We start from the raw sequence: 19,170 nt of genomic DNA, 5'->3' as shown, positions 1-19,170 counted from the left end.
CTCAAATATAAAATATATTTTGATTTGTTTAACACTTTTTTGGTTACTACATGATTCCATATGTGTTATTTAATAGCTTTGATGTCTTTACTATTATTCTACGATGTAGAAAATAGTAAAATTAAGAAAAACCCTTGAATGACAGGTGTTCTAAACTACAGGTAACTGCCAAAATAAAGGAAACACCAACATAAAACGTCGATAAGGCGTTGGGTCACCACAAGCCAGAACAGCTTCAATGCACCTTGGCATGAATTCTACAAGTGTTTGGAACTCTATTGGAGGGATGTGACACCATTCTTCCACGAGAAATTGTTGATGTTGGTGGAAAACGCTCTCAGGGGTTTCTTCAGAATCTTCCATAGGTGTTAAATTGGGTTGAGAACTGGTGACTGAGACGGCCATGGCATATAGTTTACATTGTTTTCATGCTCATCAAACCATTCGTGTCCTGCACGGGAGCATTGTCATCCTATGAGGAAATAGCCACGGCAGCCAAAATAATGGCCTGCCCAACATTTTTATACATGACCCTAGGCATGGGATGTTAATTGCTTAATTAACTGAAGAACCACACCTGTGTGGAAGCACCTGCTTCAATATACTTTCTATAACTCATTTACTCAAGTGTTTCTATTATCTTAGAAGTTACCTGTATGTGCACATACATAGCATAAATCAAATCAAATTGTATAGGTCGCATACACATATGCGCATATGTTATTGAAGGTGGAGCGAAATGCCTACTCCTACCTTGACTAATACATCATTTCAGTTCCTCTTTTTCAATCCCAACATATTTTCTCACTACTTGACACTTTTCATAGGGTGGGGTAAAGGCATATTCCCAACGTCTCAGCATTTGAGTTTGCAGAAATCGGAAGGGGAGTGGGCGCCTGTCACGTGCCTTTATTTCGACATAGGGAAAATGAAGGGGAAGGGGCAGCGGAGGGGTACATTGAGGACATCCGAAAAAAAAATCTGCATTGGTAGGCTATTTGTGGGAAAAATCCTCTTGGTTAGCTGTAGGGCTTATAAGTTGCAAGTGTATTATTTTGTATAATACTATAAGCAACATTAGAGCTTCATAAAAATAGTTTTCTCCCAGAGCTAGTGTAATTATGTTTTGGACTATTTTACTTAGCGGAAGCGTAGAGTTTTGGTTCAGGAGTGTTGTTTGGGTGCTACTGAACGAGAGCAGGCAGTGAATTCAGGTGATATCAACGCAAGCCGGCGAGACCCCTATCATTGCACATCGTATTTTACTTTTGGGGGCGTTTTGGGGACTTTTAATACAATACAACATCCATTCCTCTTCGTGTCCCCTTCCCCTTTCCTGTTCTCCGGACATTTGAAACATAGAAAGCCTCAAGAATGGCCCAGATACTGCCGATACGATTTCAGGAACATCTGCAGGTAAGAAGACTCTAACAGCCGAAAAAAAAACGCAGTACAGATGCATTTTCGCGCAGTTCTTTAGCTTTCCAGGCCCGCACGTAGAAACACCACTACGCATTTAAATGGAATCGTACATGGGGCTGTAGCCTGCAGGGAGAACGCTCAATATAGCCACAGGCCTAGCTAGCTTGTGCAGGGCAGATGATGACTTGATAAAATTGAACAGTCAAATCGTACTGGGAGGCTATAGTCTGTTTACTGCAGACCCGAAAACACAGACAGTGATTCACGCCGCAGTCTGTTCAAGTGGAAAAACGTCGCTGTCACAACTCACAGAGCCTACGCGTCAACGCTCGAAACCGCAGTGTTTTGACACTTTGATGCCGTGATCTCGGCACTGAAGTGCCAAGATTGTTAATTAGCCCTACATGACACATTCGATTTAACGAATACGTGTAAAATGTATACAGTTTTACCTCCATAAAATGAGTTAGAGGAAAGTTAATCGGATCGTAAATCATAACGCTTTCCACTCATAGACTCAAGATATCGTGATAACGGTTTTGGTCGTGGTTCTCAATCTGAATCGATTGGCTATTTAGGCTATGTTGCAAGATTGATATGCATAATTAAAGTATAGGCTGTTAGTTAATGAGCTATTGGCCTACACAATTAACTATTGTTAGAATTGAGTGATTTGAGATAAATGCGTGCAGTTATATAAACTCTGTGTTTAGGATGTGGCTAGATTATATGGCTTCATATTTTTTAATTAGTAGGCATTGTTGGAGAACCCACCAGTAAACCTCTCCATATGTGTAATGGATCACCTCAATGCGGTAATGTTGTCAAGTTTGGTTAACATTCTGATCTGGCCTTTGGTTTAATCACCCGCCTAGCTGCCCCGGCCCAGTTTCTTGGGAACAAAGTGCAAGTTTCTTGTGATGTTTCTTGTGATGGTTCAAGCCGCACTCTGCTCGTTCCCCCTCCATTCCCACAAATGCATCCATTGAAAGGCAACACACCATTATTTGAGATTTGATCAGGCATATATCTATTCATTGATAGTGTCTCCATTTAGTCCTATCCCATGTATGCTGTGCATGGTAGGCCTCTGTGATTCTAGGTGGCTCCATCCGAGAGAAAAATGCCCGGAATAAACTGAGGACTTTGGGCCTCAAGTTGCTTTGCTTTTTTCTCCTGTTTTGGTGTTTACAGCCTCTATGCATTAAACAGTATAGTCTGGGTGGGTTTAGGTATGGATTTACATGCACTGCCATGTAGACACAGATGAGACTGGCTTTGTTGTTTTAACTCTATGTAGAACTACTATAATACACTATGTATGTGGAGACACCCTCAAATTAGTGGATTCGGCTATTTCTGCCACACCCGTTGCTGACAGGTGTATAAAATCGAACACACAGCCATGCAATCTCTATAGACAAACATTGGCAGTAGAATGGCCTTACTGAAGAGCTCAGTGACTTTCAACGTGGCTGTCGTAGGATGCCTCCTTTCCAACAAGTCAGTTCGTAAAATTTCTGCCCTGCTAGTTAGAACCGTCGGGAGCTTCATTAAAATGGGTTTCCGTGGCCGAGCAGACCCACACAAGCCTAAGATCACCATGCGCAATGCCAAGCGTCGTCAAAAGTAGTGTAAAGCTCACCGCCATTGGACTCTGGAGCAGTGGAAGCGCGTTCTCTGGAGTGATGCTTCACCATCTGGCAGTCCGACGGATGAATCTGGGTTTGGATAACGCTACCTGCCTGACTGCGTAGTGCCAACTGTAACATTTGTTGGAGGAGGAATAATGGTCTGGGGCTGTTTTTCATGGTTCGGGCTAGGCCCTTTAGTTCCAGTGAAGGGAAATCTTAATGTGACACCATACAATAACATTCTAGATGATTCTGTGCTTCCAACTTTGGGGAATGCCCTTTCCTGTTCCTGTTTCAGCATGACAATGCTCCTGTGTACAAAGCGAGGTGCATACAGAAATGGTTTGTTGAGATTGGTGTGGAAGAACTTGACTGGCTTGCACAGAGTCCTGACCTCAAACCCATCGTTCACCTTTGGGATGAATTGGAACTCTGATTGCGAGCCAGGCCTAATCGCCCAACATCAGTGCCCGATCGCCCAACATCAGTGCCCGACCTCACTAATGCTCTTGTGGCTGAATGGAAGCAAGTCCCCGCAGCAAGTCCCCGCAGCAATGTTCCAACATTTAGTGGAACGCCTTCCCAGAAGAATGTAGGTTGTTATAGCAGCATAGGGGGAACCAACTCCATATTAATGCTCATGATTTTGGAATGAGATGTTTGACAAGCAGATGTCCACATACTTTTGGTCATGTAGTGTATATGCCATTTAGCAGACGCTTTTATCCAAAACGACTTAGTCATGCGTTCATACATTTTTACTCATGGGTGATTCTGGGAATGGAACCCACTACCCTGGCGTTACAAGTGCCATGCTCTACCAACTGGGCTACAAAAGACTGTAGAACTATTACACTGCTGGACTTTTCACAATTGTATAAGGCTAGGAATAAACAGAGCACCCTCAATAAACATTGGCCTACACACACACACACACACACACACACACACACACACACTGTTAATTAAGCATTGCCAGTGTCGCACTGTGTGGGCTTGTACATGTAATTAAACACTGAACTGTGTTTAGAGTAATTCTCCTTTTTCCCAGGCTTGACTGACTGACCCTAATCTAGGCTGTGTGTGAGGTAGAGGTCTTCTCCGACCCGATTGGACCCAAAGTGTCAAAATAATTTGGTTTAGACCGCTGCTCCCGAGCGGCGCTGCGTCGCATTGCTAGAGGTGTCACTACAGACACCCTGGTTCGAATCCAGGCTGTATCACAACCGGCCGTGTTTGGGAGTCCTATAGGGCGGCGCACAATTGGCCCAGTGTCGTCCGGGTTTGGCCGGTGTAGGGCGTCATTGTAAATAAGAATTTGTTCTTAACTGACTTGCCCAGTAAATAAAGGTTAAATAAATAAAAAATAATAATAATATCAGCCAAGTTGCTCTTCTCGTTAATGAATACAGTGCCTTCAGGAAGTATTCACACCCCCTGACTTCTTCAACATTTTGCTGTGTTACAGCCAGCCTGAATTTAAAATGGAGAAAATGTAGATTTTGTGCCACTGATCTATACACAATTCCTCACAATGTTAAAGTGGAATTTTGTTTTTAGAAATGTTTACTAAAAAATTCAAAACTGAAATGTCTTGAGTCAATAAGTATTCAAGCCCTTTGTTATGGCAAGCCTAAATAAGTTCAGGAGTAAAAATGTGCTTAACAAGTCACATAATGTGTTGAATGGACTCACTCTGTGTGCAATAACAGGGGTTAATATGATTACTCTATCTCTGTACCTCACACAGATAATTGTATGTAACCTCCCTCATTCGAGCAGTGAATTTCAAACACAGATTCAACCACAAAGATCAGGGAGATTTTCCAATGCCTGGCAAAGAATGGCACCTATTGGTACCGTAGATGGGTAATAAATAAAAAGCACACACTGATTATCCCTTTTGAGCATGGTAAACTTATTAATTTAGCTTTGGATGGTGTATCAATAAACCCAGTCACTACAAAGATACAGGCGGCCTTCCTAACTCAGTTGCCGGAGAGGAAGGAAACTGCTCAGGGATTTCATCATGAGGCCAACGGTAACCTTAAAACAGTTACAGAGTTTAATGGCTGTGAAAGGAGAAAACTGAGGATGGATCAACATTGTCGTTACTCCACAATAATAACCTAAATGACAAAGTGAAAAGAAAGAAGTCTGTACAGAATGAAAATATTCCAAAACATCCATCCTGTTTGCAATAAGGTACTAAAGTAATACTGCAAAAAATGTGGCATAGAAATTCGCTTTTTGTCCTGAATACAAAGCGTTATGTTTGGGACAAATTCAACACGACAAATCACTGAGTACCACTCTTCATATTTTCAAGCATGGGTGGTGGCTGCATCAAGGACTAGGTAGTTTTTATAAAAAGAAACGGAATAGAGCTAAGCACAGTCAAAATCCTAGAGGAAAACCTGGTTCAGTCTGCTTTCCAACAGACACTGGGAGATGAATTCACCTTTCAGCAGGACAATAACCTAAAATTCAAGGCCAGATATACACTGGAGATTCTTACCAAGACGACATTGAATGTTCCTGAGTGGCCTAGTTAGTGTTGACTTAAATCTACTTGGAAATCGATGGCAAGACTTGAAAGCGGCTGTCTAGCAATGATCAACAACCAACTTCACAGAGCTTGAAGAGTAAAAAAATAATAATATTATGGGAAAATATTGTACAATCCAGGTGAGCAAAGCTTAGAGACTTACCCAAAAAGACTCACAGGTGTATTCGCTGCCAAAGGTATTGACTCTGGGGTTGAATAGGTATCTAATCAAGATATGTTAGTATTTTATTTTTCATGACATTACTTTTTTATTTTTATTCTTCCACTTTGACATTAGAGTATTTTGTGTAGATTGTAAAAAAAAAAAAGACAGACATCAATTTTAATCCCAACTTGTAACACAGCAAAATGTGGAAAAGGTCAAGGGGTTGAATACTTTCTGAAGGCACTGTAGGTCTTTATGGCTCGGCCTTCTATAAGTCAATAAATTCACCTTGTTAGTGTAAAATAAATATGCTATAGGCTATACAGAGCTGTGGTCAGGTCCATTCGGGTCCCAATGACAATCAAACAGGATCCGACCTGGGCCGAGGGAAAAGTTTGCATTTTGGACCCAGACCCTCTCGGGTGTTTGGGTGGACCCGTGAAGACCTCTAGTGTGAGGGAGAAAGAGTGTCTGAGTAAATGGATTCTTGACCTATGCCCTTTGGTAGTTCATTTACAGTGCAGGACAGTGTGTGCATTAGTCTATTAGCAGATTCATGATTATTGTGGGCTCTGTCTGTGACAAATTAAATTCTGCATTATGTTGGGCAGATATTGCTAAAAGCACCCACCCTCTGCTTTAGCTCAGCGGGCTAATGCAGTCATAAGTCTCACAGAAGACCTAAGTTTAATACCCTGTCATTTAGCCTCAGCCTGACACTGCCCTAGTAAGAGGGAGATACCTGTAAGGGGTTTAGCCAATCATAAAAGGATTGGAAATGGGGCAATTCGGTCAAATGCCAGATGGGCTGGTCCATCTTTAGCCCAGTGTGCTTGTCTATTTATACTTTTTTACTGCAGAAATATGGATCATTATTCGGCTAATAATGAGGGACTTGAGAGAGAGAGATTGTCCGGTGTGTTAGAAATGCCTGGGCTGATTTCTTGTTCCAGTCCGTCCATGTTGCCTGTCCACCCTGCTGTGTGATATTACTCTACACAGAGGGTGGTTCGGACGGCCCAGCATATCACTGCGGGCGAGGTCCCAGCCATTCAGGATATACACACCAAGCGGTGTCTGTGGAAGGCCTGAGAAATTGCCAAAGACTCCAGCCACCCCTGCCATAGATTCTCTCTGCTTCCGTCCGGCAGGCGGTACCAGAGTATCTGGTCTCGGACCAACAGGCTCCGAGACAGCTTCTACCCCAAGCAATGGTGCTTTTTAAACAGATAGACAATAGCTGCCCACCCCCACCAAGGACTATATGCACTGACTATGCACTCTTACTGGTCTCTACCCACACACGCCTACATTGACACTCTTGTGCACACTCACACTTAACACCCACACACACACACACACACACACACACACTCATTACCACGCAGACTACCACTTATGCTGCTGCCATATTGTTTATTATTATTATTATTAATCCTGCTACCAGTCACTTTCTCCTAATCTCTGCCTAGATATGTACATACAGAGTGGGAAATGAACAGCTGCAGTGGCTGGCGGATGGCCAAGTTTTACCAGCCACTCCATTTTCTTACCAGACAAATTTTTTTTCAGGATAAAATAAAGAATTAAGATGCTTCACAGAAAACACTGTAGCCCACACTTTCACCACTGTAGCGTTGAGATTCTCTCTTCCAGACTGCCACACACACACACACACGTTTGTTTTTTTACATGTGGGCTCTGGATTGGAAAACAATAATGCTCCCAAATGCTCTATGACCACCCGCTAATGTGGCTGGTAAAAATAGACATTCTACCAGCCAATGGCAAAATCTACCAGCATTTGGCTGGTGGCTGGTGTTAATTTCTCACCCTGTGTACATACTGTATCTACCTCAACTACTCCAGTATCCCTGCACATTGTACATTTGGTACTGGCACTGACCCTCTATATAGCATGCAAATCCTCTTTTTTATTTTGTGTTTTTGTTTGTTATACTATATTAAATACTGCGTTGTTGGGAAGTGTTTGCAAGTTAAACATTTCACTGTACTTGTGCATGTGACAAATAAAACTTGAAACTACTAACAGATGACGTACTCTTGGCGGTTGCTGTTGTCTCCATTAATAGACAGATGCGGTAAGCAGGCCCATTTAACCCAGTAAACCACATCAGGGCAGGAAGGGGATGTGAGGGGATCATGATCATCGGGCCCAGCAGAGCACCTCTGGCAGGAGAACTGTTGCCTGGAACTGCTCTGTCTAATGGCTGGAGTACCGTCAGTCCGGCATATTGCTGCATACCACACACACACACACCACACACCACACACCACACACACCACACACACACACACACACACACACACACACACACACACAACCAACCAACCAACCAACCAACCAACCAACCAACCACAGTCTCAGCTGAAACAATGCACCTAACTGGAATGAGCCGTCCTAAAACTGTAGTCTGTTATTGTCAGCCTATATTGTTATGACTATAGCAACAGTGGTGATACTGAAGATGGCTAACATTGCATTAAACTGACAGCTATGGTTTTACTGTCATACAGTAGTCAATCTTTAACTCGTGGTACAGCTGCTTACCGTTTTATAGCAAAGTGTTTGGAGTCCGTAAGGGGGGGGGGTTACATAAACATAATTAAAACCAGAGGAATATAGCAAACACATCTGAGCTGTGTTCCTAGTTAACACAATACACACAATACTAGAGTACAGTCGTGGCCACGAGTTTTCAGAATGACACAAATATTAATTTTCACAAAGTCTGCTGCCTCAGTGTCTTTAGATATTTTTGTCAGATGTTACTATGGAATACTGAAGTATAATTACAAGCATTTCATAAGTGTCAAAGGCTTTTATTGACAATTACATGAAGTTGATGCAAAGAGTCAATATTTGCAGTGTTGACCCTTCTTTTTCAAGACCTCTGCAATCCGCTCTGGCATGCTGTCAATTAACTTCTGGGCCACATCCTGACTGAAGGCAGCCCATTTTTGCATAATCAATGCTTGGAGTTTGTCAGAATTTGTGGGTTTTTGTTTGTCCACCCGCCTCTTGAGGATTGACCACAAGTTCTCAATGGGATTAAGGTCTGGGGAGTTTCCTGGCCATGGACACAAAATATCAATGTTTTGTTCCCCGAGCCACTTAGTTATCACTTTTGCCTTATGGCAAGGTGCTCCATCATGCTGGAAAAGGCATTGTTCGTCACCAAACTGTTCCTGGATGGTTGGGAGAAGTTTCTCTCGGAGGATGTGTTGGTTCCATTCTTTATACATGGCTGTGTTCTTAGGCAAAATTGTGAGTGAGCCCACTCCTTTGACTGAGAAGCAACCCCACACATGAATGGTCTCAGGATGCTTTACTGTTGGCGTGACACAGGACTGATGGTAGCACTCACCTTGTCTTCTCTGGACAAGCTTTTTTCCGGATGCCCCAAATAATGGGAAAGGGGATTCATCAGAGAAAATGACTTTACCCCAGTTCTCAGCAGTCCAATCCCTGTACCTTTTGCAGAATATCAGTCTGTCCCTGATGTTTTTCCTGGAGATAAGTGGCTTCTTTGCTACCCTTCTTGACACCAGGCCATCCTCCAGAAGTCTTCGCCTCACTGTGCGTGCACATGCACTCACACCTGCCTGCTGCCATTCCTGAGCAAACTCTGTACTGGTGGTGCCCCGATCCCGCAGCTGAATCAACTTTAGGAGACGGTCCTGGCGCTTGCTGGACTTTCTTGGATGCCCTGAAGCCTTTTTACATTTAACATTTACATTTAAGTCATTTAGCAGACGCTCTTAGCCAGAGCGACTTACAAATTGGTGGATTTTTTTCACAACAATTGAACCGCTCTCCTTGAAGTTCTTGATGATCCGATAAATGGTTGATTTAGGTGCAATCTTACTGGCAGCAATATCCTTGCCTGTGAAGCCTTTTTGTGCAAAGTAATGATGACTGCACGTGTTTCCTTGCAGGTAACCATGGTTGACAGAGGAAGAACAATGATTCCAAGCACCACCCTCCTTTTGAAGCTTCAAGTCTGTTATTCGAACTCAATCAGCATGACGGAGTGATCTCCAGCCTTGTCCACGTCAACACTCACACCTGTGTTAACGAGAGATTCACTGACATGATGTCAGCTGGTCCTTTTGTGGCAGGGCTGAAATGCAGTGGAAATGTTTTTGGGGGATTCAGTTCATTTGCATGGCAAAGAGGGACTTTGCAATTCATCGGATCATTCTTCATAACATTCTGGAGTATATGCAAATTGCCATCATATAAACTGAGGCAGCAGACTGTGAAAATTAATATTTGTGTCATTCTCAAAACTTTTGGCCACGACTGTACATACACATGCAGGTAGGCCTCCTGCCTCAGAGAGGATATTTTATTTACATTTACATTTTATTTTTAACTGCATTGTTCCGAAAGGGCTCGTAAGTAAGCATTTCAAGGTAAAGTCTACACTTGTTGTATTCAGCGCATGTGACAAATAAATTAGATTTAGGCTAAACAAACAGCGATGGATTACACTCATAACCATGGTCCGCACCGAATGTGAGGTTGTAACACAAATGTCCATGGAGGAGTGGTGTGTGTGTGACTGTGTGTTGGTCGGTTCTTCAATCCCTGTATGGACCTAAAATCCCCACAAGGAAAATGCTCCCTCTTTAGGACATTTCCCACGTCCCCATGTGGACAAATGCTATTTTAAGCTTAGGGTTTAGTGTTAGGGTTACAATTAGGGTTAGGGTAAGGGTTTTGGGATAAGGTTAGGGGTGAAATAGGATTTTGAATGGAAATACATTTTAGGTCCCCACAAGGATAGAAGAACAAAATGTGTGTGTGTGTGTGTGCGCAGGTGCACTCACTGGGCTGTGGAAACTGAGTGTGTGTCAAGACACCGGGGGTGTTTCTCAATTTGCGTACTACCGTGCTCTGAGCACGCAAACTGGAGCATACAATGGTCAGAGTATGTGGAACGGAGCACGGAGGGCACTTCTTGGGTGCGTACTTTGTTTTTGTTCTCCTTTCGAAGCATGCATCGACGCAAACTTCAAAATATTTACAGGATTGTTGACGTAATGTGACGCCTAGACGCCACCGTGTAAAACGATGGAAAATGTTATTGAAATCAGTGGTGGCTGTTTTACAGTTGAAGCGAGAAAATAAACTCAGACTTCTTAATGAAATGTTGCCCGTTCACATCTCCATATGTTGCCTGACTACAATCCATTTATCATGATACGTTAATAAATACATACTGTGCTAATTCTGACATGTTTACCTGCCTACAATACCCGCTGTCGTGTGGGTAGATCGCATGACCATAGCCAGTTAGCCCTATTGGACTTACTATCTAGCTACCCACAAAGAATTGACAGCTAGTCATCTACCTCGCATAACATTAGATTTAGGTCGTTTTTGCCAGTTTAAACCAGCTGGCTAGCTAGATGATAACTATTGACTTATAGCTAGCTGATAATTATTAAGTAAAATGGTTTGCTTTGTGTATGTCTAGTTTAGTCTCTATTGCCATTATCCTGCCTGGAAGAAGGTTCAGTAAATGGGGAGATACAGCGTGAGGTAATACAGTAAATGGAGTGCGAGTGCTTCTCAAATGTAATGTTTTATGCGTTCTCCACACTCTCGTCCTCACGAGAACGTACTAATAAGAACGTCCTCGGAGAATACACTCGGAGCATAAGAGTGTGGAGCACTGTAGTATGCATATTGAGAAACACACTGGGTTGTGGTTGCGAGTGATTTAGTCTGGAATGTTCTATACAGGAACGGGGGTGCTTCCGGTGACTCAGCCACCCCACCCTAACCCAGGCCTCAAACAAGCACTGTATTCCAGGAATTCTTGAATACAGCACCCCCCTCCCCAATTCCCCCAGCTTACTGGTTACCTCTTCCTTTACTTCTCTATCCCCCTCTATCCTCCCTCCTCCTGAGAAATGTCTGGCAGCCAGTGGAGATATCTCCTCTTTTGGCCTCTCCTCTCTGATGTTATCGTCTGATTTGATGCTCCATCCTAACCCCTGACCCCCTCACAGAGCCGGGTGAGGCCCAGTGGAGACCTAGAGACACGAGTCAGTTTGTGTTTTTCCCCCATCATGGTTAAGGAATGGGGAGGGCAAGGTGATCCTAGATCTGTGCCTAAGGTCAGGAACAACTTGACCTGGAATTTAGCCAGTATCACTGAATACTAGTACTGAAAATGGTTGAAAACCTTCAGGTGGTATGTTGTGGTTGTAACCAACCATGTTCAGTATTCACTGATATTGGCTATATCTTCAGATCAAGAGGCTTCTTCTCATTAGGACAATGATATGCTCAATGATGGAGATAATCTACTACTGAGAATCAGTGGAGATATGTCTCTCTGAAAATGATGACCTGCTGGGAGAGAAGATCACATCACACTCTAGATCAGACCTGTGTCCCAGTTGGCACCATATTCCCTATGTTAGTGCGCTACTTTTGACCAGGGCCCTGGGCCCTTCACACTCTAATGAATAGGGTGCCATTTGGGAGGCACACTAGAGATCAGGGCACATTCTCAGCCTACTCCGGGAAGCCCCTGTCAACCCACTAGCAGAGGTCTGTGCTGAATCAACCATGTAAACATGCTGCTGTTTACATGGTATTTACTTAGAAATAACGTGACATGGTAATTACACAATAATTACATAGTTATTAGTGTTCGGCATCTGAGATTCTCTGAAACGAGCACCACCATGTACAGTTTTGTATTTCGTAGTGTTGGGTTATTTGAATTAAATAAGCAGCAGAAACTACTGCTGCATGTTATGGTATAATGCCTCAGTAAAAGCTAAATGAATAGCAGCTGTCATTGAATATAAAGCTTTCCAGAGTCAGCCTAATATCCTGTTGTTGTCTGTCTGCCTGCCGTATGCTACTGTATGCCCACACTGTTTCCATGGGCTGACTGTGATGGGTGCCACCACCGCCTAACCTTTTTGGAAACGACATTTAAGAACATCCTCCTCAGAAAATTGGACCAGAACGGGACTTCTTTTAATAGAGGGAGTGATTTTGGTACCAACTGTTTTCCCCACCTTTAGGCAAATGTCAGCAACTGGTGCCTTTTTGTTTTTTCCTATAATTTTTTTTCATGGAGGGACGACTCCAGCAAATCCCACTGCTTCTATGGGTGTTTCAGTGTTTCCACAAGCACATGTAGTACAAATTTTTGTTTGCCTAAAAAGCACCATTTTGGTGACCTGTGGTACATTCTAACGCTAGATTATATTTTCATCCAGCAACTATCAGGAAATAAAACTGATCAAACGTTCACACTTTTACAGTGTTAGTTTCATCAGTACAATCAGTACAATATGATATAAAACAGGAAAAACATAATTTTGACTACACTGGGCCTTTAAAGAATCATGTAACAATTTGAGATTCTACTTTTAAAAATCCACCTTTCCAGATACAAGTCTCTCACCGTTGCCGCTTGCTATAGACCACCTTCTGCCCCCAGCTGTGCCCTGGACATCTCCAGCTGTCCCCCATCTATCTTCAGAGCTCGTGCTGCTAGGTGGCCTAAACTGGGACATGCTTAACACCCCGGCCATCCTACAATCTAAGCTTGATGCCCTCAATCTCACACAAATTCTCAATGAACCTACCAGGTACAACCCCAAATCCGTAAACCATGGGCACCCTCATAGATATCATCCTAACCAACCTGCCCTCCAAATACACCTCTGCTGTCTTCAAGCAGGATCTCAGCGATCACTGCCTCATTGCCTGCGTCCGTAATGGGTCTGTGGTCAAACGACCACCCCTCATCACTGTCAAACGCTCCCTAAAACACTTCAGCGAGCAGGCCTTTTTAATCGACCTGGCCCGGGTATCCTGGAAGGATATTGACCTCATTCAGTCAGTAGAGGATGCATGGTTATTCTTTTAAAAGTGCTTTCCTCACCATCTTAAATAAGCATGCCTCATTCAAACAATGTAGAACCAGGAACAGATATAGCCCCTAATTGAGAATTTCAATAAGCATTTTTCTACAGCTGGCCATGCTTTCCACCTGGCTACCCCTGCACTCCCCACAGCAACTTGCCCAAGCCTCCCCTATTTGTCCTTCACCCAAATCCAGATAGGATTTGCAAAATCTGGACCCCTAAAAATCAGCCAGGCTAGACAATCTGGACCCTCTCTTTCTAAAATTATCCACCGAAATTGTTGCAACCCCTATTACTAGCCTGTTCAACCTCTTTCGTATCATCTGAGATCCTCAAAAATTGGAAAACTGCCGTGGTCATCCTCCTCTTCAAAGGGGGAGAGACTTTAGACCCAAACTGCTACAGACCTATATCTATCCTACCCTGCCTTTCTAAGGTCTTCGAAAGCCAAGTTAACAAACAGATCACCGACCATTTCGAATCCCACCGTACCTTGTCCGCTATGCAATCTGGTTTCCGAGCTGGTCATGGGTGCACCTCAGCCATACTCAAGGTCCTAAATGATATCATAACCGCCATCAATAAGAGACAATACTGTGCAGCTGTGGCCAAGGCTTCGACTCTGTCAATCACCACATTCTTATTGGCAGACTCAACAGCCTTGGTTTCTCAAATGACTGCCTCGCCTGGTTCACCAACTACTTCTCAGACAGAGTTCAGTGTGTCAAAACGGAGGGCCTGTTGTCCGGACCTCTGGCAGTCTCTATGAGGGTGCCACAGAGTTCAATTCTCGGGCCGACTCTTTTCTCTGCGTACATCAATGATGTCGCTCTTGCTGCTGGTGATTCTCTGATCCACCTCTACGCAGACGACACCATTCTGTATACTTCTGGCCCTTCTTTGGACACTGTGTTAACTAACCTCCAGACGAGCTTCAATGCCATACAACTCTCCTTCCGTGGCCTCCAACTGCTCTTCAATGCAAGTTAATATAAATGCATGCTCTTCAACCGATCGCTGCCCACACATGTCCAGCATCACAACACTGGATGGTTCTGACTTAGAATATGTGGACAACTACAAATACCTAGGTGTCTGGTTAGACTGTAAACTCTCCTTCCAGACTCACATTAAGTATCTCCAATCCAAAATTAAATCTAGAATCGGCTTTCTATTTCGCAACAAAGCATCCTTCACTCATGCGGCAAACACCCTCGTAAAACTGACTATTCTACCGATCCTTGACTCATTTACAAAATAGCCTCCAACACTCTACTCGGCAAATTGGATGCCATCTATCACAGTGCCATCCTTTTTGTCACCAAAGCCCCATATACTACCCACCACTGCGACCTGTATGCTCTCGTTGGCTGGCCCTCGCTTCATATTCGTTGCCAAACCCACTGGCTCCAGGTCATCTATAAGTCTTTGCTAGGTAAAGCTCCACCTTATCTCAGCTCACTGGTCACCATAGCGGCACCCACCCGTAGCACGCGCTCCAGCAGGTATATTTCACTGGTCACCCCCAAAGCCAATTCCTCCTTTGGCCGCCTTTCCTTCCAGTTCTCTGCTGCCAATGACTGGAACAAACTGCAAAAACACTGAAGCTGGAGACTCATATCTCCCTCAATAACTTTAAGCACCAGCTGTCAGTGCAGCTCAATGATCACTGCACCTGTACATAGCCCATCTGTAAATAGCCCACTGCCTCATCCCCATACTGTTATTTATTTTATTTATTTTTCTCCTTTGCACCCCAGTATCTCTACTTGCACACTCATCTTCTGCACATCTATCACTCCAGTGTTTAATTGCTATATTGTAATTATTTCGCCACAATGGCCTAATTAATGCCTTACCTCCATTATCCTACGTCATTTGCACACACAGTATATAGACTTTTTCTATTGTATTATTGACTGTATGTTTGTTTATTCCATGTGTAACTCTGTGTTGTTGTTTGTGTCACACTGCTTTGCTTTATCTTGGCCAGGTCGCAGTTGTAAATGGGAACTTGTTCTCAACTAGCCTACCAGGTTAAATAAAGTTGAAATAAAATAAAAAAGTCTGCTGGCTTCCATAGGCTTCAAGCTTCCTTCTCAGCTATCCACAATACAGCTATGATTGAAGAATGAAGCAGGTGTTAAACATTGGCTTTGCTACACAGAATGCAGCAGTTGACTACTTCATTGTCAACACTTTGAATTAAATCAGTAGACCGATATCAATATCTTTGAAAATACCATGTACTGTAAGTATCATTAGCTTTTAAAACAAGTAAATGTGTTTTATTTTAGCCTCACTCTGGTACAAAATATGATGTCTCTCCACTAGTCTAACTATTGTTCCTGTAGTGAAGAGGATTCACCATCTTCATCGACTGTTTTCATAATTTATCTGCAGATAATCGCCAAAAAGCCTACCAGTATGAACATTTGGGGGCCAAATGAACAGCTCTCGTACTGATGCAATTCGGTAGTCTACTGACAGGGTTGGGTAGGTTACTTTCTAAATGTAATCCGTTACAGATACTAATTACCTGTCCAAATTTGTAACAATGTTACTTTTGGATTACCCAAACTAATGTAATCTGATTACATTCAGTTACTTTTTGAGTACTTTCCCCTTAATAGTCAATTAGAAGAAGACAAAAATGTATGTTGCAAGTTGAACAGAATCTATTGTAGGATAAATCAATGTTAAAGTTTACATAGCTGGCCATATATGGATGTTAGATTTTACTTTATGTGTTGGTTATGTAGGCTTCTTCTAACTAAACCATCGCTTTCTACTACATATAATAACACAATTTAAATTATATATTTCCATTAAAAAAACAACGTTTATCAGAATTCCAGTCATTCTAATAAATGTTATACCCCTTGATCTTCAAGAATATGACTTGGAAATATGGAAGTATAGATTAGCCAAATTGTTTAACCTGACCAAAACACTAAAACTAAGGACGTATCTGCCAGCCCTACTCTGTTGTTTATGATTTTGTTGTCATGGAGGACTGATTCGGCTCATTGATTCGAGTTGAACAATAAATGCTGTGCTCATGGAATGGCATGCTTTGAGCACTACTGAAAAGTGCTATTTACATGTGAAAAATGAATGCCATGTGCTGCATTTGCTATAGGCCTATTGTTTCACTTTTAGTTGGTGACACTTTGATATCTTGATAATATGCAGCTGTTTAAATGGCAAATCCACAGATGAAACAATAACAAAACGGACCTCTGTTTTGGTAAAAAGCTAAAGGGATGGACATGGAGAAATGTAACCACTCTCAGATTAATAGACCAAGCTATGGATGGACTGACCATCCATGATATCAACATTATTGTTTTAACCATGTTTATGAGGCTATACAGTGTTTGTTTACATTGACCATTTTTACAAACATTGGAGAAAAACAAGCTTATATTTTGGGTTCTCATGGAGTGTGACAGTTGAACTAAACTCATGAGGCATTTAAGTTATATTCTTCAAGAATCATATAAGTCCAAAAAATGGATGTAGCAACTAGAGATTGCCCCTTTTACGTCTATCAAGTGTGTGCGTTTTGAGCATATGTCCATTAGGCCTTTGGATTTTTTTATTTAGATTGAGAAATAAAAGCCCCACTTTTATTCCACAGGCTGGGATCCGCACTATGCAGCTGTTGCAAGAGCACATTTTTCACTGGCAGTCCACTGGTTTAAAAAACAATGATTGATAGGCAACCTAAACTTCTTGTCCGGATCGATACCATGGACATAGAACTACATTGTATGATTTTATGAATGGCCAGGATATATGAGATCGACTTTATTCAGTCAGTTCGACACCTTTTATGAACTAGTCAAGCTTGCTGTTCGTCAATCAAAGCACAGTAAATAACAGCAGCATTTCTACTGGCCCTGACATGGTGCATTTCTTAAGGATGGAATGCTTTTTCTCTATATTCAGCTATTAATATAACATAATAATAATAAAATGTAGTTATTACACGTATTGAATAGCTGTGCAATATAATTTAGCAATGCAAGTCATTACTCAATTTTTTAGAATTGTATTAATTGCATTCATTTTTGTTCCTAAAGTATGTCATTTTGAGATTTGAAAATAAGATGCTGCCCCCTTATAAGAAACATTCCGAAAGAGGTATGGACATGGCTACAATAGGCTTGCCAAGAAAAATGATAGGTGTATTTCTATGGAGCTTTCTTTTTGCAGACTATCAACAGTAGCCGGCACATTGCTATTATTTACTATTGAAGTTTTACTTTTGTAAATCCCTTTCCCTAAAATAAATAAGATCAGCGAGTAGATTGCTGGGCGCTTCTTTTTGATGATATGACATTTACGGGTGTAGTCATCAATGGTAAACTGCGACAGAGCAGGTAAATGTTGAACTGGAATGCAAAAAAATGCACTGAAAAGTTACTGACCTGACAAGATCCACTGCCCAACACATGTTTTTACTGCGGGCCATCATTAACCTCTAAAAGTCTACCAAGGATCATTTAGCTAGGCTATTTGTTTTAGAATTTTAGGACCCCTTTAGGTATCCCCCCAAAAAAATATAAAAAGTATTTGATAAAATATTGAATGTGTGCTTTACTACTATAGCCCATAGTAACGCATTGATAAATGACAAAAAAGAAAGAAAATGACATCATAAGGTTTTGAAGTGTCTGCCCTAATTCTAGGAGATATAAGAAAGTTCAGTAAATATATTTTTGGGGACACATATTTAAGTCCAGTGACTGAGAAGACTGCCCTTTCTACATTAGAGTCATTAGTTTGTAGCCCAAACTGTCCGGATGCTATAGACAGAAGTTGGCACTTCAGCGTTACCGACTTCAGGCGAGTCCTGCAGGGCTTGTGGGGGTCGTAGAGCAAATCGGAGTACGGCATCGTGTAGGCCAAACCGTTCGGATGCTACAGATGTTTTCGTGAGAAGAATGATTTTCGGCATGTCTCATGATCTGAGACACGGCTGTAGCTCGGCCATCTTCCACCACAGATGCGGAAGGCCGTGAAACACGGCAGAGATATATATCTAGCTTAAACTGACGGATTTAGATAGAGATGATTGTATTATGTCACTTACAGTAGGGGGGAAAGTATTTGATCCCCTGCTGATTTTGTACGTTTGCCCACTGATAAAGAAAGGATCAGTCTATAATTTTAATGGTAGGTTTATTTGAACAGTGAGAGACAGAATAACAACAATATCCAGAAAAACGCATGTCAAAAATGTTTTAAATTGATTTGCATTTTAATGAGGGAAATAAGTATTTGACCCCCTCTCAATCAGAAAGATTTCTGGCTCCCAGGTGTCTTTTATACAGGTAACGAGCTGAGATTAGGAGCACACTCTTAAAGGGAGTGCTCCTAACCGCAGCCTGTTACCTGTAAAAAAGACACCTGTCCACAGAAGCAATCAATCAATCAGATTCCAAACTCTCCACCATGGCCAA

General features: G+C 42.2%; 1 protein-coding gene across 2 annotated transcripts in view; it reads left to right on the top strand.

Moving 5' to 3' along the window:
- Positions 1-1,144: 1,144 nt before the first annotated feature.
- LOC106585059 (clathrin heavy chain 1) overlaps positions 1,145-19,170 on the top strand; it is a 39,841-nt gene continuing 21,815 nt past the window's right edge. For both annotated transcript variants that reach the window (XM_014170820.2, XM_014170819.2), the window contains exon 1: positions 1,145-1,416. In XM_014170820.2, the coding sequence (XP_014026295.1) occupies positions 1,375-1,416 (42 nt within the window). In that variant the 5' untranslated portion in view covers positions 1,145-1,374. The remainder of the gene's footprint in view (positions 1,417-19,170) is intronic.

The sequence above is a fragment of the Salmo salar genome, chromosome ssa24, assembly GCF_905237065.1.
Source record: "Salmo salar chromosome ssa24, Ssal_v3.1, whole genome shotgun sequence".
NCBI lineage: Eukaryota > Metazoa > Chordata > Actinopteri > Salmoniformes > Salmonidae > Salmo > Salmo salar.
This window is presented reverse-complemented; position numbering and strand designations above follow the sequence as displayed.